Below are 21186 nucleotides of genomic sequence, written 5' to 3' on the forward strand. Positions count from 1 at the left end.
GGTCCAAAAGTGGTCCTCCAGAGGGTCCAATCCGACCCTCAAAGTGGAAAAATTACAGAGAAGACATTAACTGCAGATTGTAAATTAGTAAAACTATAAATTTAAAATCATTTCTAGACCATGACACGTTGCTTTGATCATAAAGTAAAATACTAGATTGTTCTTTGTTCTTTTGTCATTTTGTGTCTTATTTTTGTAATATTTTATCTTGTTATTGTTGTTTTTTGTCTTCTTTTGATTTTTCTGATTTTTTTTCTCGATTTTTTTCGTCTTGGGTTTCCTTTTTGTATCACGTGTGTTTTTGTCTTATTTCTGTCATTTTTTGTTTCAATTTATTTGTTGTTTTGTGTATTGTTTTTGTCGATTTGTAGTTTTTTTGTCTCATTTTTGTCCTTTGTCCATTTTCCTGTTGCTTTGTAGCTTTTTAGTCAAATTTTTAGTCTTATGTTTTGTGTTGTTTGTCTCATTTTTTGTCATTTTTTATTTCACTTCTGTCATTTTATGTGTCATTTTTGTGTTTTGCATTATTCGTTGTTTTGTGCATCATTTTTGTCATTTTTTGTCTTGTTTTTGTCATGTCTTGTTTTTGGTGGGATATTTTTTTGTCTTTTTTGTCTGACTTTTGTCTTTTTGATCATAAAGTAAAATACTATATTGTTCAGTTCCAGATAGCTGTGATTAAAATTTCTAATTTTGGTTATTTACAGGTTATTCTGCTGTGGTGTTACTGGTCCGGCTCACTGGAGATCAAACTGGGCTGAATGTAGAACTTGAATTAGAATGAGTCTGACTCCTGTTTAAATTATAATATTTAGTTTCTAACACTGTACCATAGAATGAACTTTAAGGTATGTAAAGTGAGCCTCGTATTCCTGCAAACACCAAAAACTGGAGGCACTGATGGCTTCTAATACTGAAAACAAGTTTGTCATCTCAGCTCCGTGTCGGTTTTAAGCCCTCTGTTTTTACGTACAGAAACAGGACAGCAAAAAAAAAGGATTCACCGTCGGCTGAACTCGTGTTTAAGAAAGATGTGTGTCTGAACGCTGTTGGAAGCAGAACTTCAGCTGATGAGAAAACACTGGCATGCGCTGGAAATGCTTCAAAACAAAATGCGTTGTTGTAGAAATAGCGTCATTTGTGCTTATGCAAGAAAATAATGCTGCAGTGTAACAGCTGTGCAAGAAACACAAAAAGAGTCTTTTATGTCTGTGTGGAGCTAATATAAGCCTCCTCCTGATCAAGCAAAACCAAGGAAGTTGCAGCAAACCATCTGAGTGTCTAATTAAGGAGTTTTTCATGGCTGATGAATTCAGCTTTTCATTTATAAAAGGAAAAATCTTATTTTTTGCTTCCAAAGGCTGCATACTTGCTCTGGAGTCAGACTGAAATCTGAATTATTGTCACTTTTTAAGGAAGAAAATCTAAACTGCAGTGCATCATATTAAGTTTTTTTTTAATTTTTGTCATATTTTTGGAAACTGCATTCTTCGGTCGTCTGGGTGAGCATGGTCGGTACATTTGGTGTAAAAGGAGGTAACAGTGGCTGAGGCTAACTTATCCAGCAGCCGTTAGTGTAGCCTGATGGCCACAAATGACTCTGAAACAGTCTGGAAGGCAGTAATTAATAATGCTGTGAGATATGGACTTCAGTGAGCAGTAAAGAATGAAAGATTAAGAAAATAGAGAGGAACAGGAGACAGAACTGCAGGAGACAAATTGATAAATCTCAGTGGAGAGTGTCCTAATTTAATCATCCTATTTCTGTTTTTCGTATTTAGTTATAATCACCCTTAGTAATGACGAAGCCTGGACAGGTTCTCTGCTCTCACATGCTGGTCAAACTTTACACTTAATGTGTATCTGAGCCACATACCAGTTACTGGCCTCTCTTTATTACCAATAATCAGCTCTGAAGAACCCGTAGCGGTGGATCCCCGACAGTTAGACGGTCATTAGGTAAACTTCTGGGTGTGTTATTACAGATAGGATTGTGTATGTGAGCGTCCAGATGTGCAGCGTTGCATCCCATCCATCCTACCAGCTGTGAGTTGAGCTCCGATCATTCCACATCCTGTAGCTCTCCCGTGTTTTCAGCTGTTAATCACATTTCCATACCACTTGCGTTGCCTACATTTGGTGCATCCGTGGATATTTTAAGTAATATTGCCCTCGTTTCTGTGCTGTTTCTGTGGAAGGGCAGGATTGTTTGCCGCGAGTATTTCAGCTCCACAGCGGGGCCTAAAGGGAACCTGGGGGGGAACTGGATGTGACTCTGCAAGGGGAGCTGAAGGATAGAGCAGGACTGCTGTCCCCACAGTCATTAGGCTGCCTCTACCCCAACACACACTCAGCATCCACAGGAGACTCACTGAGGTCTGCTCCCCGTTCGCTCTCTCTCTCTGCTCGTTTCCTTACCCCGTCTAGATAAATGCTGTCCTCTGCAGCCTCTCTGTCTCTTCTCCCTCACCATGTCTGACCTCTACAGCATGTCCCACCGATGACTGATGGTTCTGCTCCGTCCCTCGGCCCGGTCAGCTCTAATAATAATAATAAGAAATGAAAAAACATATTACATTCATGCCTATTGGACCTGACTGACCAGAGAGCAGGAATAAAGAATTGAGAAGACAGTAGAGGGTCGGAGTGAGGTGAGAACGCAGAGGGCGAAGGGTAAGAGTTAAAGAATATGACAGCAAAGAAGGAAGACAGCAGGCAAGAGAATCACAGGGAAAAGAAATGGATAAAACAGGATAGAAAAGGCTGAGTGGAGGAGAACAATGTGATAGCAGAGCTTCCTTCCTCTCTCTGTCTGATGCTTTTTGTAAAGTTTCAGGGAAGTCCTTCAGAGTTGGGATCAGGCCTGGTGTCCTCTGTACAACCTTTTTCTAAGGCCTGGTGTCCTTTGTAAAGTCTTTTTCTCAGGCCTGGTGTCCTCTGTAAAGTCTTTTTCTCAGGCCTGGTGTCCTCTGTAAAGCCTTTTTCTAAGGCCTGGTGTCCTCTGTACAACCTTTTTCTAAGGCCTGGTGTCCTCTGTAAAGCCTTTTTCTCAGGCCTGGTGTCCTCTGTAAAGTCTTTTTCTAAGGCCTGGTGTCCTCTGTACAACCTTTTTCTAAGGCCTGGTGTCCTCTGTAAAGCCTTTTTCTAAGGCCTGGTGTCCTCTGTAAAGTCTTTTTCTCAGGCCTGGTGTCCTCTGTAAAGCCTTTTTCTAAGGCCTGGTGTCCTCTGTAAAGTCTTTTTCTAAGGCCTGGTGTCCTCTGTAAAGCCTTTTTCTTAGGCCTGGTGTCCTCTGTAAAGCCTTTTTCTGAGGCCTGGTGTCCTCTGTAAAGTCTTTTTCTCAGGCCTGGTGTCCTCTGTACAACCTTTTTCTAAGGCCTGGTGTCCTCTGTAAAGTCTTTTTCTCAGGCCTGGTGTCCTCTGTAAAGTCTTTTTCTAAGGCCTGGTGTCCTCTGTAAAGCCTTTTTCTTAGGCCTGGTGTCCTCTGTAAAGCCTTTTTCTGAGGCCTGGTGTCCTCTGTAAAGCCTTTTTCTCAGGCCTGGTGTCCTCTGTACAACCTTTTTCTAAGGCCTGGTGTCCTCTGTAAAGTCTTTTTCTCAGGCCTGGTGTCCTCTGTAAAGCCTTTTTCTAAGGCCTGGTGTCCTCTGTACAACCTTTTTCTAAGGCCTGGTGTCCTCTGTAAAGCCTTTTTCTCAGGCCTAGTGTCCTCTGTAAAACCTTTTTCTGAGGCCTTGTGTCCTCTGTAAAGCCTTTTTCTCAGGCCTTGTGTCCTCTGTAAAGCCTTTTTCTCAGGCCTGGTGTCTCTCAGATCATCTTTGTGTGCATCTTTCTGTATATCGGTCTGATCGGTCTGTTGATGGATTTTTCTCAGCCTCCCCTGCTGTTTCTTGGACAGCAGCTACTGAGTCGAACACAAACCAAAAATAATCTGTTAAATGCCTTCAAATGAGGTAAGAAATTATATCTGGTAGACTGTTTCTTTATTTTAGTGTGTTTCCTTTGCTTTGGGTTTCTGTAATCAACTCAGAAAATGTTTTCTTCCCTTTAACAGCTGACTGTGGTCATAAAATCTGTTCACAAGCGCCTCCACAGTTCACTCATACAATCCGTCTTCCTCAAAACTGCTAGAAGCTACTTGTTCCACTGTTTGCCTGACAGCCTCTCAATAAATGATGTACACGTGTAGTAAATTTCATCATCTACCCGAGTCCACGAAGGTCTGTAGGGAGCGTCTGCAGACTGTACTGCAAACACAGACTTCACATGCACCAGGAAAAGAAATGCTGATGGGAACAAAAAGCTTTTTTTGTGTTCAGAGATTCTGTCATCCTCACCTTTATAGTTAATCATTCAATGTGTTCTAATTGAAGACGTTTCTACCACATCTTGGATATGCTTTAACTTGCACATGCACAGATGGAAAACAGTGGAAAGTTCTAAGTTCTCCAGAAGTCCTGTGCTGTGTCCGTCCACTGTACATGTGAGCGTTTACAGCCAGCCTTCCAGAAACATCCTCTGCTTTCTCTGTGTTGGTTATGAAGGGTTCAGTGCACGGATGAACTGATCGTTGAATGGTTGTTGTTTTTTTAGCTTAACAGACAAAACAAATGCTATATAATATGTTCATTTGTAAGGTTTACACCTGCTGTTATATAGATTCAGAATTGAAAAATCCTGGCTAGCTGCTTCCCCTTGTTTCTAGTTTAGCCTTATGCTAAGCTAAGCTAAGCTAAGCTAATCGGCTACTGACTCCATCTGTGTTAGTGTCCTGTAACTGAATGCAGATGATCCTCTTCCTCTGACTTGTGTCTCTTTGTGTGTCTGTGGATGCAGTGTGAAGATGGTGCTGCTGTGGACTGCCGGCGACGTCTTCAAGACCACCTACTTTGTGATGAATGAAAGTCCGGCTCAGTTCTGGGTCTGCGGCTCCGTCCAGATCATGATCGATGTGTTCATCCTGCTCCAGGTGTTGCTTTACAACCAAGACTCACGGGTCAAACTGGGCTGACCTGTTAGGATGGCTCACGTACAAGCCAGAGCTTTTTTTTAAAAAAATCAATTTTAATAAGTCTGAGGACGAGAAACCCTTTTTAAAAAAATCTGCCGATAGAGCTGTCGAGGCAGACGTTTAATGCCCGAATGTGGAGAAACCAAATCTTTTTTGTGTTTAGCCTTCAGTCAACACTTGTGCTTCAAGAGAACCAGCCAAGGTACCTCCAAGTGCCATCACACCACCAGTTTATACTTGAAAAGCTCATTAGCATCTTTAATCGAGCCCCAAAAACCAAATTTATTTGCCTTACGTGTGATAAGGCAGCATTTAGGTGCATTTTAAGTGTTTTTTTTTACTATTTATTTTGTCTCTGTGAATGATTATGTGCACTCCTTAAGTGTAGAGGACATGGAAGCTGTAAGAGGGAAGCATTATTCACGTTGGCAGCGGATCAGTAGCAGCCAGCCTGCTCCGGTAGCCCTGCGCTGGAATCTGCTGCCTGACGGATGGATCTCCTCCTTCACACTCCTGATTGTCTGGACTGTTCTCCTGATACCTAGCATGTGTGCTCGTCTGTGTGTGTTTGTGTTGGCATTCTCGCCTCTGTGTAGCTGGAATGGATTTTAGCCGTCCAGCGCTAAGCCAAAGCCACAGAATGTACATCAGGTAATGGTAGCTATGCAGGCCATCAGTCTGCGGGTTACAATCTGCTTTGGGCTGAGATTGACAAACAATCCAAGTTTCCCTCAAAGTCTGCAAAGAACAAAGAAATAATACGGGCATGCTCCGATGCTCTGCACCATACGTCAGTCACCAAATGTCTGGTAGACACCAAAGAACACGTCAGACTTCAGCTTCAGCTCTTCATGTGACGTGTTACTGAATGTGTGGCTTTTTATCACACGTCATCCGCTGACTACTGATTTCTGTTTATTATTTCATTATCTGCTGATTTTCTGTTCTCTTTTACCACATTTTAGAAAAAGGAAAGGCAGTCGAAGGCTTACTTTCTTTTTTTTTACCTTGATCTTTTATTGAACACATTTCTGTGTTCACACTCGTCACCCGCTGACATTTCTGACTCCTTGGAAAGAAGCATTCTGTTGGAAAATGTAATAACAAAATGGCCCATTTCTCAAGCCCTTTCCAAGTGAGGTTTGGTTTAGAAGAAAATGTACTTCAAGGCGCTGTATGGAGTTTTATGGATTATGTGGATGAAGCGTTACTGCGACTAAAACAGAACCAGTAATTTATGGCATTAATAAGTGAGGATGTTTGTGGAATATTTTGTTGAAAAGTATATGAACCTCTATTTGTGCAAGGCAATAAAAAGAAAGTTTCACAAACACACAGTAGATCCCAGAGGTTTGAAGATATGTGGCATAAATCTTTTGTTTTCACTTTTTTTCCCCTTTGAATCTTCTTTTCGTTCAAAAATCTCAAAATAATAACTGAACAATATTGAATTGTTTAAACCTTTTTAAAATTTTGCCCTACAGTTCAGACTTAGTGTTTTATACAACAGATAGAAAATTAAACTGTAATTGTGCCACTTGTAAAACACTCAGAACTTCATCATCTCGTTAGGCCCTGATTAACTCGTTAGATCAGGGGAACTCATTTTAGTTCAGGTTCCACATTCAGCCCAGTTTGATTTCAGATCACAGCATCATAACCTCTAAACTCCCAATATTTCTCTTTGTTTTAGTGTAAAATAAGTATGTGCTGAAAATGTTCACATTTAAGGAATTATCTTTTTACAAAATATCATGAACAACCTGAAAACGACAAAAACGACAAAAAATTACAAAAGCAAGAAATAAAACGACAAAAAACAGACAACACAAGTGAGACAAAAAGACGCAAAATGACAAAAAAACAACACACAAAATAACAAAGCAAAACACAAAATGATAAAAATGAGACAAAAAAACACAAGCGAGACAAAAAGGTAACACAAAACTACAGAAATATGAGACAAATGACAAAAGTCAGACATAAGACACAGTGTTACAAAAACAAGACACAAAAGAACAATGAACAGTCTAGTATTTCACTTTAATTTATAGTTTTACTAATTTACAATCTGCAGTTAATGTCTTCTCTGTAATTTTTCCACTTTGAGGCCCGGATTGGACCCTCTGGAGGACCACTTTTGGCCCACGGGCCTCATGGTGGACACCCCTGCATTAGAGCTTCTAATGAGATATCAAAGTGGTTCCAGCTCACAGTTTCCTCTGTCTTTAAATGTCAGTAAGAAATGGCATTTAAGGAAAGCTGTGGAAGCCAAAACTAAAATCCAAAAATCAAAACGTTAAAAGAAAACTGCACAGAAAGGAAAAGCAAAACCTCGACTTAACATCTGCTGCACAAACGGAGTCAGAAGAAAACGTCACCTGTACTGTAAACTCTTCATCTGATGCATGAAAAGCAACATCTGGATGAGCCAAGAATTCTGGAAGCAACTGCTGAGGACATGAAGGCACCAAAAGTGTGTTTTAGAAGAAAAGTGCAGCATTATTGAGAAGAACGGCCTGCCAGTTGTTGGGAATGAAGGTGGAAATAGTCGGTGTGTCTGGCAGCCAGCGGCACAGATGGAGGAGAGACTGGAGAAGTAGCAGCCAAGTTCTGGATGTAGAAGTCACACTGGACCGTCATCCGAAGCAAAACTCCAAATCCGCACAGAATTAAACCTGCTGCATGTGCCAGAAAAGTTTTAATTTCTCCAAACTTGAAGTCAACTGCAAGAAGAAATGGTTGAAAAAGACTCTTATCCAGCCTAAAAGGCGTTTTTCGTTGGCCCATGGCTGCTTAAACTGTTCCATTTTTAAAACAACTCAGAGAGACAAACATCTTTCAGCGCCCTCCAGGACAGTCAAACTTTAAGCAAAAACCCTCATAAAATGCCGTCCCCATTTCCTGATTCTCTTCCAACTGAACACTTTGGGTACAGTCCTTTAGTTTGATTCATTTTCACTTTATAGCAGGTTAATAGCAGCAATTAAACGTGGAAGTGTCGTCACTCCACCAGAAACGCTCCATTAGACAGAGGACGGTTTGTGTAAAGCATGGGCAGCATGCTAATGTTTTACGTTTCCTTCCTTCGTTCTGCTGGGAGTTAAAACGCCGCTGAGCTGCCGTTAGAGCCGCTAGAAGGTTATCAGCTGCCATGATGACTCAAGCAAAGTCATTTACTCAAATCATCTTATTATCCTGCCTCCCATTTCATTTTGTTATCTGCAGTGTTTTCCACATGGACGTATCTCTGTCTAACATTACAGCTCATACAGAAGCTTCATTCATCCTGTCCAGACTCCCAAATGCTAAAAAATCCACACGTATCTAATTCAAAAGCTGTGTTTATAATTGAAACATTAATTTTAACACTGCAGCCTCCAGGTGATTGTGGTCCTTTCCCCTGTTTCTTGATGGTTTCCTCTTATAGAACCTCTGCAGGGTGAAACAAATGAGACTCAGCAGCTGATCAGTAGTCAGAGCGGGTTTCTCTTTTACTTCCCCTCCTGTACGGTTTAATTCAGTCGTAAAATCATGTGTTTATTAAGTCTTTCAATCACCTTTTTTGACTCAACAGGCTGTGTCCTTGTCTTAATCTCTGCCTGCATCATATTTAAATTAAACCCTGCAGTGCTTCAGGTTTATCCTGCCAAAAAAAAAACAAGAAAGAAAAAAAAAGAAGAAGAAGAAAAAAAGAAGAAGAAAAAAAAAAGAAAAAAAAGAAAAAAAAAAAAGCTTTATCCTGCCAGTATAATGAACCACTGGTAGAGATGGGGGTGTTTCAGGACAGCTCTTATAATACGGGCTGCTAGTTGTCAGTATTGTATTTCTGTGTGTGCCTGCATTCTGCCATATATCTTCCATCTGTTTGCCGTATTGTAAGCCGTCTTATCGTCTCTCTCCTGCATCCCAAACCAGGACTGCAGCTGCATTATTTTACTATTCTATATGTTCTTATCAGCAGATGTTCATCTTTATATTGTTTTCCCTCAGCAGCAGCTCAGAGCAGCGTCCTCCACGGCTTTACTGGAACATTTCAGGCCCTTCTAGACTTTTTCTCTCTCAAGGGCAGCTGGACAGCTTAATGCACTCGGTTTGGTTCACATTAGGGGGAATGTGTTGTTGTCTTACCGCTGCACTGCTGATAAGAAACACGTACAAGATGTACCGCTTGTTTCATTGTTTGGTCATGACATACAATTAGAATTAACCGTTGCAGCAATGAGCCAAGAAGTCAGAAGTCTTGTGAGTTTTAGTTGCTGTTTTAAGATCTCTGAAAATGTACACGAATGACATAAAAAATGCAAAAGATACTAAAAAATGTTACTGTTCAAACTGTTTTTACTGCATGATGGCAAATGGATGTATGCAAAGATATTTATCGTTTCATTTTCTGAAATATAAACTATTTATATTCCAGTATACAGTTCCATGCTTTTACTGTGAAATGAGTGGATGTCTTGGAGCATGTGGAAAGGAAGAGATTTAGCCCTGTAAGACCAAAATACAGAAAAAAAGAGCAAAAAAGAATAAATTAAAAACAATAAGTGTGTGTGTATATATATATATATATATATATATATATATATATAAGTAACATCCGCATGACTGCCAGGACTTCAGGTTTCCCAGCAGAACATCGTTTTCTAACAAGATGATCAATGCGATTCACTTCATGATCGATGAGGAGAGCTGCATCATGGGAAAACTTTACATTCCTCTATTGGACAAGATCGAGCACCAAATAAGACCTGGAATTGATGATCCAGGCTGAGCTTGGGCAGTTCTGCTGCTGGTCACAGGAGGAGGAAACTGATGAGTGGGGGTTAATTAAGACTTGTATGCTGCCAGGCTTTAATCCCCTCCAGCTAATGCAGCACCACACACACAGATGGCCACAACTCTACAGAGTAGGACCACTGACAGACAGCACTGCAGTGTGGAGGGGAGAATATTCAGCTGGATTCTTTAGGTAATGGGACACTATGGTTTATAGATGAGCTGTACGAGGACAAGGTGTGTGCTGCACCTATTGGTTCGTCTCCTCACTTGGCTTTTACATGCATTAATAAAAAGTTGACTCCGAGTCAGACTGGAGCTTCTCTGGAGACCTGACAGCAACACACCACATCTGTTCACTATACAAACACACCACTTCACCTACGATATATTTAAAGTATTTCACTGTAAATCCTTTCCATAATAGAGCTGTCTGGCTGCCTGCCATCTTCCTGTCCACCCATCCATCAGCTGATCGTCCACACGTCTGTCCATTCAGTGGCTGCTTTTAATGATGGATGAGGCGGGCTAAAATAGTCCACCTGCACATCATGTCTGTGATGCTGCTCTGCCCCGTCCTGCTCCATTTATTAATGATGGTGTGTCGTCATGCTGTGGGAGACGGGAATGAGCACTTTTCATCTCCGTTCAGCGTTCCAAACTTCCATTCATTTCTGTGAATGCCAGCTGTAGTGCACATCTGATAAATACTATTATAGTGTTACTGAGGCTCAACAAAAAGAGGCAAGCTGATCTTTTTAATGTCAACAGTCCACCTTTAAACTCTATAAGCTTCTCTGCAGAGTCTCTTGTCATTTACTGGACTGATCTGTTCAAATATTAATAAATAAAATTCAGAAGAGTTGCGTGACTCCAGTAAAATCTGCAGCGCAGCAGTAACATAGTCTCAGTGACCAGCAGCGTGAGAGGCTCGTCTAAAGCTTAAATACTGCAAATCCACAGTAATAACTTGAAGTCTTTTAACATTTGGATCAAACTGAAGCTTCTGTTGTTTGGATTTCACTGGTTGGACAGTATAAAGACGCTGTTTAGAGGTCTGTTAGTGAGCTGACATCGTTAAAGGTGGTGAGACGAGTAGGATTCCTAGTGAGGAGGTAGAAATTTCCACCTTCAGTTTGTCTGCTATAAATGAGTCTTTGTGTTTCCTTATCTAGCCATTAACATGTAACGTTAGACCAGGGGGGTCCAACTCATCTTAGTTTGATCTCCAGTAAAACCACAGCAGAATAACCGATAAATAACCACAACTCCAAGTTTTAATCAAAGCAATCTGGAGCATTTTACTTTATGATCAAGATGACAGACAAAAAATCCCACCAAAAGCTAGACAAAATATTTCAAAAACGAGACACGAAACGACACAAATGAGGAAAAAAGACAAAATATGAGACAAACAACATAAAACAAAACAGAAAAGAGACAAAAAAGTAGACAAAAAAATTTGCAAAGCAACTAAAAAAAATGGACAAACAACATAAGCAAGACAAAAAAACACAAAACTACAAAATGATGCACAAAACAACAAATAAAGCAAAACACAAAATGACAAAAATGAAAACACAAATCAAAAAGAGACAAAAAATTAGACAAAAAAAGCTACAAAATGACAAAAAAGAGAAAAAATATATGATGGAGGCATGACGGTATAAACAAGACAAAAAATGACAAAGACAATACACAAAACAACGAACAAAGCATAATGAAACTAAAATGAAACACAAAAGTAAGACAAAAAATTACAAAAATGAGACAGAACAACAAAAGAACAATCTAGTATTTTACTTTCTGATCCAAACAACTTGTCATGGTCTAGAAATGATTTTAAATTTATAGTTTTACTAATTTACAATCTGCAGTTAATGTCTTCTCTGGAAGTTTTCCTCTTTACAAAGTCGTCTGCTGCATTAGAGTCATGTGGCCTCATGGGGACTAAACGGTTACGGCTCATGCTACACAACAGCAACGTCCACGGTTTGATAAAGCCTGTAAGGGACGTTAAAGTGACCATGAAGCATCCCTTTGTTATGCTGCTAGAAGTCTGGGCTCCAGGGGGACTTCCCATGATGCACTTCACCTTCTCCCCATGCATTTCTGTGCAGTCTGTGCATGTCATTAACTTTGTGTGCTTTTGTCCTCTTTTCAGGTATCTCTGGCTCTAAAACTGACCTGCAGGTACTGGCCTTACCAGCCTCCTAGTGTTTGTTGTTCTCTTGTGTTTGTTTCTCTCCTCTGTACCCTCACCCCATCCCTGAATCTGGTTCTGCTGAGGGTTCTTTCTGTTTAATTTCAGTCTTTTTCTTCCAACTGTCACCAAAATCTTGCTCAAAGTAGGTGACTGGGTTTGGAAAGTTTCTCTCTATAAAGTGAAATTGCAAAGTCTTTATTTTTAGTTTTCAGGGATTTAACTTTACATAGAAACTGGTAATTGTTTTGCATGTTTACACTAGACAGACTGGTGACCTGTCCAGGGTGTCCCCCGCCTTCACCCGAGTCAGCTGGGATAGACTCCAGCACCCCCCATGACCCTAGTGAGGATAAAGCGGTGGATAGAGGATGGATGGATGGATGGATGTTTACACTAATCTGTCCAAGACTAATTGCACAAACATTTTCAAGTCACTGCTAAATCGTTTGTAAAACTTCACATTTAGATCTGTAATACAACCTAATCTCCTAATCAGCTCACAGCACTTAACAGCTTCCTCAGCTGTTGCCAACAAGTAGATGTTGTGCGTGATTTCTGTCCAAACTGCCATCAGCGGCGGTACTGAATGATTTCTCTCCTGAGCTAAATTATCCCTTATTTGTATAACGTCGTACGCCGTAATCAACCTCATCCAGATGTGCATGTGTTGAGAAATCTCACATCTTTTCAGCTTAATCCCTATAAGGACAAGTTGGAAAAAGGACGTCCTCCATCTGTTGGAGTGAAGGTCAGGCTTCCACTCAGGGCTGCAGTGGAATCTGAGGAACGGCCATCTTCATATTTTTGGTTTTATCAGAGCAGGCATATGGTCGCCTGTTTTCCTCCTTAAATGGGGAAATAAATAATTGGTGATGAAAGAAGCTCATTTTATTTTTGAGAATTTAGACTCAAAGCAGGCAGATGGTCTATTGTTAACGCTGCAGTAGGGTGGAGTCTGGAAAGTGTAGAAAAAACAACTATAAAAACTATAACAGGCCCGGCAGCTGTAGCTCTCTATTCTCACCACCTCTATGCATTTACACATTCAGTCAACATTCTTCAACAAAAGTCCTGCCCTTCACTCACCCAGCCACTGTGGACTTTGTTGCCTCTTAACCCTTTACGCTTCAGTGCATAGGAATTTCAAGAATGTCCGACGGCTGCAAACACGATTATACAAACACTATACACCGATGGAAAGCTTAGATTCTCATGAATCTGCCGGTATAAACCACTTTCAGATGTGATTACCACAGCGGGTGAGAAAAACACATTTGTCCGACAAAAACGAATATTCATCCATCTGTTCTCTATACACGGCTTCAACGTACACAGCGCGACTCACATTTCCGCGTTCATTATTACACACAGATGAAAATATTCCACAAAAAACGGCCATAATCCAACCTTTTACATCCAGACGACACAAGCCAGTAAACTATTTTATCCAAAACATGTCCTGAAGTCGTATAAAATCCACGAATCGGTCGTTTTCAAGGAAATGCACCTCGCGATGTGCGTCCAATATTCCCTGTATTTTTCGTAAATTTTTTTATTTAAAAATAGAATATTAGCGATTTTTTGTACTGAAAACGGCTGGAATTGACTGAAGCTTAAAGGGTTAAACTGACTCACTTTGTGGGTAAAAAGACTGAGGATTGGACAAAGTCTTCCATCCTGGGCTGCATTTTTCTCTCCAAAAGGAGGTGCAACAGTCTAGTTTTTACTCAGATCACTCAAATCATATGATAAAAGTTTATTATAGAAGTTTTTGGCAACAAAAAGTGCCTCCTCTCGCTTTAACAGGCCCTAGAAAGCAGCAAAACCACTTGAAGAGAACATGAGCAAAATAATATAAGATCATGAAGTCTTCTAAAAGTCTCACTACTCATTTCTACAAACCTTTTTTGTACAAAGCTAAAGAATGTAAACATTTGGATTAGAGACGGTCATTTTGACAATTTGATAACCAGATGATGGTTTCCAGTCCAGGGTTGCTGGAGGTGGAGCAATAAAAGGAGAAAACATGGCACACAGCAATGCTCTGTACAGTATTTAAAAGGCCTCTGATTGGCCTAAGCCTTCCAGAGTTTGATAGATTTTTCCCACCAAAATGAGGTGCAGAAGTTTAGTTTTCTTCTGGATCACCTGAATCATAAAATGCTAAAAGTTTATTATGGAATTGTTGGCCAACATCACCTGCCTACTCTAGCTATAATGGACCCATGAAGAGCTCTTTATGTGGAGAATGTGAGAACAATCCTATGAAATCATCTAAAGTTTAAAAGCCTTTTACTGCTCATTTCTACCAAAAACCTTTTTTTTAAAATGACATTTGATATGTTTCTCTTTGCTCAAAAAGTGGATGACAGGACCAAGAGGAGCAGGCAATTCTGGCAGTTTGATAACCAGGTGGCATTTCAGTCCGTTTGCTTTGAAATGAAGCATTAAATGGAGGAAGGAGAAAGCAGGAGAGGAGACGGGAAGATGTAGCGAAGCAGAAACCAGGTACACAGCAAAGCACTGTACGTTACTGTAGAAAATGTCAGACTTCCAGAGCTGATAATAAGGTTTACACTGGAGAAATGAAAGAAAGGGCATCACAGGAAACGACAAGTTAAGCTGGATGCTTTTGGGAAACGTTGTGCAGTCAGATGGTTCTGAGTCTCAGTGTCCCACGGTCCAGGACAGGAAGACCCCCAGGCATGTAATGACAAGCCGGTGGGACGGGATCAAACTGAGGATGGATGAGTCTTTCTAGAGGTCACAGGAAGGAGGAAGACGAGGACGAAGCACCCGGAGAGACAACACTCAGGTGTCTTTAAAAATTCAGGGGTTTGAAAATTTAAGATGGAAAAAAAAAATCTTGTTTTCAAACTGATCTCTGTGCACTTCTGCTTATATAAGAATGTGAAGCCTTCAGTTCAGCTGGTAGAAACAGGTTACATAACAAATGACGTCATAGATCTACATTACATTACTGTATGTTACAGTCCTGAGGCTTCTATGTGGAGATCGTTTCCATCTATCATAGTTTTCTCTCTATGTGGAACAACATTACTGGTGTCAAGTGGGGCCTAGTTATTTGAGATCCCAGGAGCAACCACCACCTAAATACAAGCTTTAAGCAGACCAATGAAAAGTTAAAATGAGAAACTATATAAGTTAACCACATGATTATGCTTATGTTTGATGCAAGAATGATTTTAATAGGCTGATATATATTCTGGAAATGATGATTGCTATAGAAGAGAATGATTTAAAATAAGTTATTTGATCATGCTAAGAAAAATGATTTAAAGAAGGGATTCAGTGTAACTAAGTGAGTTTTGAATGGAAGTAATCTGTGCTGTTCTGAGCTGTATGCAGACAGGATGGGAAAAGCAGAAGTCTCCTCAGAAATGAGGAACTTGGAGTTTCCACAGGATGACAGGATGGGCTCAGGCCTACATTGTCATGACAACTGAAGTGTGTGTAACAAGTGGATGTGTTAACAGAAAAGATGGAAAGAATGATGTATGCGTGATAGGAAGAAGGTTGTGTCTTAAACCTATGAATTAATTACCTGGGCGTACCTATTAGTTAGAATTGTGTGTGAAAAGGTGTATGTGCTAAGCTGAAGTCGAACTAGGGTATAAAACCCAGAGACACAGACACTGAATTGGGAGTTCTCCCCCGGAGGGGAGAGATGCTGCTCGCCGGAGCTGCCGGAGAGCATCGCCAAAGTTCTGAAGAGTCGACACCGGACCCTTTTGCCCAAGAGACGTGAAGACAACGCGGGACTTAGGCTCCAGAGTTCGCTGAGAACATCGTTGGAGGCAAAGTCTTTTTCTGACTTTGTTCAACAAGCGAGGACCACACTCTGCTGAAAGGAGAGTCCTGAGAGGTCTGCAGTTTTCCAAAGAGATGAAGAGAAGACAGCACCCATGGCATCCAGAGAGGCACAGGAGGCAGCAGCAGAGGGCTGCTCCACTCCAGGGGCTGGAGGACCCAGTGACCCACCACAGCCTGATGAGACGGGGGCTTTCCACCACCACCATCCGACTGAGAAGACAGCTGAGACGCCCACACTTGTGTTCCAGCTGCTACTAAAGATAACTGCCAGACCAACGATTGGCTATCGGGACCTCTCCACTCCCCCTGCCTATGAAGAACACCCTCTGCCCACAAAGAAGACTTCGTACCGAGTCTGCTGGTCCACGGAGGAGTTCAACTAGACGCAGGTCAAGACCGGGCGTGGCAGCTAAGGCCTGGCTGTCCGCTCTCTCTCCTAAATTTACTAATTAGAGAAGATTCTTAGTTTAATTTAGTTTAGTTTAGTTTAGTTTGAAATAATCAGAAATAATTAAATTGTTTAATCATGAATTGATGCTGTGCCCTTGCTAAAACTTGCTTAATAAAACGCTATATTGCATTTAAAGAGAAGTCTAATGAAATGATTATGATTCACCTATTCTGCATAGTGGTAAAAAGTTAAGTTGATTGTGTGCATTAAATCTAATGGTTCTTAAAGGTTACTTTAATCCAACTAGTTATTTAAACATTACCCCTGGGGTTAGTTATCCAAACCTCTAAAACGAACCTAGGAATATCAACAAGTGCCACAGTTTTAAGAGGAAAGCTGTCGTTAACAAACGTGGTCAATAAATCAATTCTACTACTTAGGAGGGCTGCTTAGTAAGAGAGTATTTATTGGAGTAAGAGGGGTAAGACGTTTGGAAGAAGACAGTTAGGACCTAGGCGAGTATTCCTCGACACCAGCTTAATTATTCTGCTGAAACCTGTTAGGTGGAATACTAATAGGCAGATAGAATCTGACCCTTTAAACGGAGAGCTGGTCCTGATTTAACCTGAGGCAAGGGTTAAAGAAGGCTATACTGAACGACATGGCGTCCCTGGGTGGGCACGGCTCGACTAAGACAGACGCTAAAAAGGGACTCCTGTCAGATGATACTGACCGACATGGCGTCCCTGGGTGGGCACGAGTGAAGAAAAAGTGTCCAAAAGAAGATTCTGAGGGTCCGGCACCGACACCTAGAATCAACCGCCAGAACCTTTCAGTGGAAACTGGGGAAGAGAGGGCCAATCTCTTCTGACCGAGGGTCCACGCTGCGGAGATCGGGGAAGAAAAAGACGAGACCTTCTGACCGAGGATCCACAGCACGGGTGATCAGCCGACAGAGAGACACGGGATCATCACGCCTGACGGGAGGTACAGTGAGAACCGCAGGCTAGAAGAAGCCGCAGTGACCTTGGGCCAGCGCACCCCAGAAAAGAGGCACCGTGGAGCAGCCAGACAGAGTCTGCACTCATCCCTGCTCAACGGTCCTACGAGAGGTTTTGAGGAAGCAGACAACCCGAGACGACAAAGACGATGGCTGAGGGCCAGCCAGAGAAAGATGTACTCGTCCCTGCCAAAGAAAAAGAGTCAGTTCAAGAAGACGCGAAAGTCGGAGGCTCCGATGAATCAGAGGAAGAAGATTCATCCTCCAAAACCCCAGTGCCCGGGGAAACAACGATCAGTGAAGTGGTAAGAGAGTCCGCTTCGAAGAAGCTTCACCCAGGTTCCACTCCGGTGTACCAGAACCAGATTGTACTGGTAGGAGAGGGATGGAGCAACTGTCTGCAAGAGACACAGATGAGGAAATGAGAGTTACAGGACATGCTGCATCGCAGGGTGAGAGCTCAGACGCAGATGAGGAAGTAAGGCCAAAAATAGAGTTGGCCACATCAGCTGCAGGCACCCCGGCTGCAGAGGCAGAGAAGCGGCTGTAGAGGATGGCAGCGTCACTAGGGAAGTGAGAAATTGAAGCACCAGAGAGCCCAGACGAGATTGGGGGGCTCACTGATTGGGAAACGACGAGGTAGATCGTTTCGTCCAGAAGAGAAGAATTGCTGTCGGGATCGAGGAATGGGACCAAACCCCTAAAAGAAAAATTGTCCCAGAGAAGTACGTGGAAGAAGTGGTGCGGGTCGTACATGAAGCGCTTGGCCATGTGAGCACACTACCTACCCGTAGGGAGCTGGAGAAGCTGCAACTCAAGATTCCAGAGTGCCGTATACGACAAGTGCTGAGGGCCTGTGAAGTATGTGGTCGATACAACGCAGGATGCCGAGGGCGAAGAGTAGACGGGCTCACCATCCGGAGCACTATTCCCTGGGGTTCTATCTGCATGGACGTAGCAGGCCCAATGGGGGTTGCAGGGAGAAGAGGTGAGAAATACCTTTTAGTGCTGGTGGACTCTATGTCATTCCATATGGTTACTAAACCAGTGAAGAAAGCTAACAGCTACAGTGTGGTTGGCATGCTAAGAAGAGCTAAATACGAGAAGCCTGACATAATAAAGCAAGTTTTAGATAGCAATACAGTTTTGCTTGAAAGAAGAGGAATCCAAGAAGTGGAGCAGCTAGAGCCAGTTCCAGATTAAAGAAAACCAGGAACCAGAAACCATGGCTACGAGCACACAAGGCTTACCACCCTTCGTCGGAGTAGCCAACGTTAAAGGGGTGGTTACTATGCAGAGAAATACAACGAGGCTCTGGGCAGGCAGAGCCCTGAAGAAACTGGATGATGCTGAAAGCAGAATCCTGTCAGATGATGCAGAGATGCAAGTCATCGGCGGCTGTGAGGACACATCTGAACTGTTGCAGATCGTGGGGGAAGTGACCGTCACCACTGAAGACGATGCATGGACACAGCTGGGTGATGTGGTTAACCTGTCTGCTCCAGAGGATGATGAGTATCTTTTAAAATGACCTGGTGTTAGCTACCTGTGATCTCAAGGAGAGGGTGTCAAGTGGGGCCTAGTTATTTGAGATCCCAGGAGCAACCACCACCTAAATACAAGCTTTAAGCAGACCAATGAAAAGTTAAAATGAGAAACTATATAAGTTAACCACATGATTATGCTTATGTTTGATGCAAGAATGATTTTAATAGGCTGATATATATTCTGGAAATGATGATTGCTATAGAAGAGAATGATTTAAAATAAGTTATTTGATCATGCTAAGAAAAATGATTTAAAGAAGGGATTCAGTGTAACTAAGTGAGTTTTGAATGGAAGTAATCTGTGCTGTTCTGAGCTGTATGCAGACAGGATGGGAAAAGCAGAAGTCTCCTCAGAAATGAGGAACTTGGAGTTTCCACAGGATGACAGGATGGGCTCAGGCCTACATTGTCATGACAACTGAAGTGTGTGTAACAAGTGGATGTGTTAACAGAAAAGATGGAAAGAATGATGTATGCGTGATAGGAAGAAGGTTGTGTCTTAAACCTATGAATTAATTACCTGGGCGTACCTATTAGTTAGAATTGTGTGTGAAAAGGTGTATGTGCTAAGCTGAAGTCGAACTAGGGTATAAAACCCAGAGACACAGACACTGAATTGGGAGTTCTCCCCCGGAGGGGAGAGATGCTGCTCGCCGGAGCTGCCGGAGAGCATCGCCAAAGTTCTGAAGAGTCGACACCGGACCCTTTTGCCCAAGAGACGTGAAGACAACGCGGGACTTAGGCTCCAGAGTTCGCTGAGAACATCGTTGGAGGCAAAGTCTTTTTCTGACTTTGTTCAACAAGCGAGGACCACACTCTGCTGAAAGGAGAGTCCTGAGAGGTCTGCAGTTTTCCAAAGAGATGAAGAGAAGACAGCACCCATGGCATCCAGAGAGGCACAGGAGGCAGCAGCAGAGGGCTGCTCCACTCCAGGGGCTGGAGGACCCAGTGACCCACCACAGCCTGATGAGACGGGGGCTTTCCACCACCACCATCCGACTGAGAAGACAGCTGAGACGCCCACACTTGTGTTCCAGCTGCTACTAAAGATAACTGCCAGACCAACGATTGGCTATCGGGACCTCTCCACTCCCCCTGCCTATGAAGAACACCCTCTGCCCACAAAGAAGACTTCGTACCGAGTCTGCTGGTCCACGGAGGAGTTCAACTAGACGCAGGTCAAGACCGGGCGTGGCAGCTAAGGCCTGGCTGTCCGCTCTCTCTCCTAAATTTACTAATTAGAGAAGATTCTTAGGTACGCTCAGCTTAGTTTAGTTTAGTTTGAAATAATCAGAAATAATTAAATTGTTTAATCATGAATTGATGCTGTGCCCTTGCTAAAACTTGCTTAATAAAACGCTATATTGCATTTAAAGAGAAGTCTAATGAAATGATTATGATTCACCTATTCTGCATAGTGGTAAAAAGTTAAGTTGATTGTGTGCATTAAATCTAATGGTTCTTAAAGGTTACTTTAATCCAACTAGTTATTTAAACATTACCCCTGGGGTTAGTTATCCAAACCTCTAAAACGAACCTAGGAATATCAACAAGTGCTACAGTTTTAAGAGGAAAGCTGTCGTTAACAAACGTGGTCAATAAATCAATTCTACTACTTAGGAGGGCTGCTTAGTAAGAGAGTATTTATTGGAGTAAGAGGGGTAAGACGTTTGGAAGAAGACAGTTAGGACCTAGGCGAGTATTCCTCGACACCAGCTTAATTATTCTGCTGAAACCTGTTAGGTGGAATACTAATAGGCAGATAGAATCTGACCCTTTAAACGGAGAGCTGGTCCTGATTTAACCTGAGGCAAGGGTTAAAGAAGGCTATACTGAACGACACTGGAAAGACTGCAAGACGTTCACCAGAGGGAGAATTATTCTGCGCATTTGGAACCTTTGGTTTACGGCTCCTATAAATGGACGTTTCTCCACCAAAGATGAGGCAGTGGTGGAACTACGCTGTTTTCATGTGTTGATTGTTTGCAGTTCTGTGTAATCCAGAGTGTAGGTTCCAACATACCGTATTTTCACGACCAAAAGGCGCACTGTACCAAAAGGCGCAGTCTCAGTTATGTGTGCCATTACTGTATTTAAAACACACATAAGGCGCACCTGATTATATGGCGAGGGTTTTATATATAATCCACGCCCACACTTCCCCCTTTAACGTTCTCATGGTGTCCTCTACTACGTCGGCCTTACAACAACAACACACAAACAAGCATACAAGTGTGCGTATTTAAAAATAGAGCCGGAGCAAAACTGAGTTTGGTTGTGCTTTATTTAAGTATTGATTACAAAGTACTAACATTTTTTTAATCATCAATAGGCGCGGGCATGGTAAAACACAGATAAAACAAGCACACAAGTGTGCGTATGTAAAAATAGAGCGGGAGCAAAACTGAGTTTGGTATTCACTTT

The 21186-nt window shown here is 42.1% G+C and overlaps 1 protein-coding gene and 1 long non-coding RNA gene across 2 annotated transcripts in view; both read left to right on the top strand.

The window, feature by feature from the left end:
• Positions 1-6338, top strand: part of si:dkey-246g23.2 (solute carrier family 66 member 2) — a 65920-nt gene extending 59582 nt beyond the window's left edge. The window contains exon 5 of the mRNA XM_051952374.1: positions 4831-6338. Coding sequence (XP_051808334.1) covers positions 4831-5005 — 175 coding nt within the window. The 3' untranslated portion in view covers positions 5006-6338. The remainder of the gene's footprint in view (positions 1-4830) is intronic.
• Positions 6339-15053: 8715 nt separating this feature from the next.
• LOC127535192 (uncharacterized) lies at positions 15054-20142 on the top strand. The gene is made up of 2 exons (XR_007943859.1): positions 15054-15580; positions 19320-20142. It is a non-coding gene; the product is annotated as an uncharacterized LOC127535192 (long non-coding RNA).
• Positions 20143-21186: the final 1044 nt, after the last annotated feature.

The sequence above is a fragment of the Acanthochromis polyacanthus genome, chromosome 8 (assembly GCF_021347895.1).
Source record: "Acanthochromis polyacanthus isolate Apoly-LR-REF ecotype Palm Island chromosome 8, KAUST_Apoly_ChrSc, whole genome shotgun sequence".
NCBI classification, from domain to species: domain Eukaryota; kingdom Metazoa; phylum Chordata; class Actinopteri; family Pomacentridae; genus Acanthochromis; species Acanthochromis polyacanthus.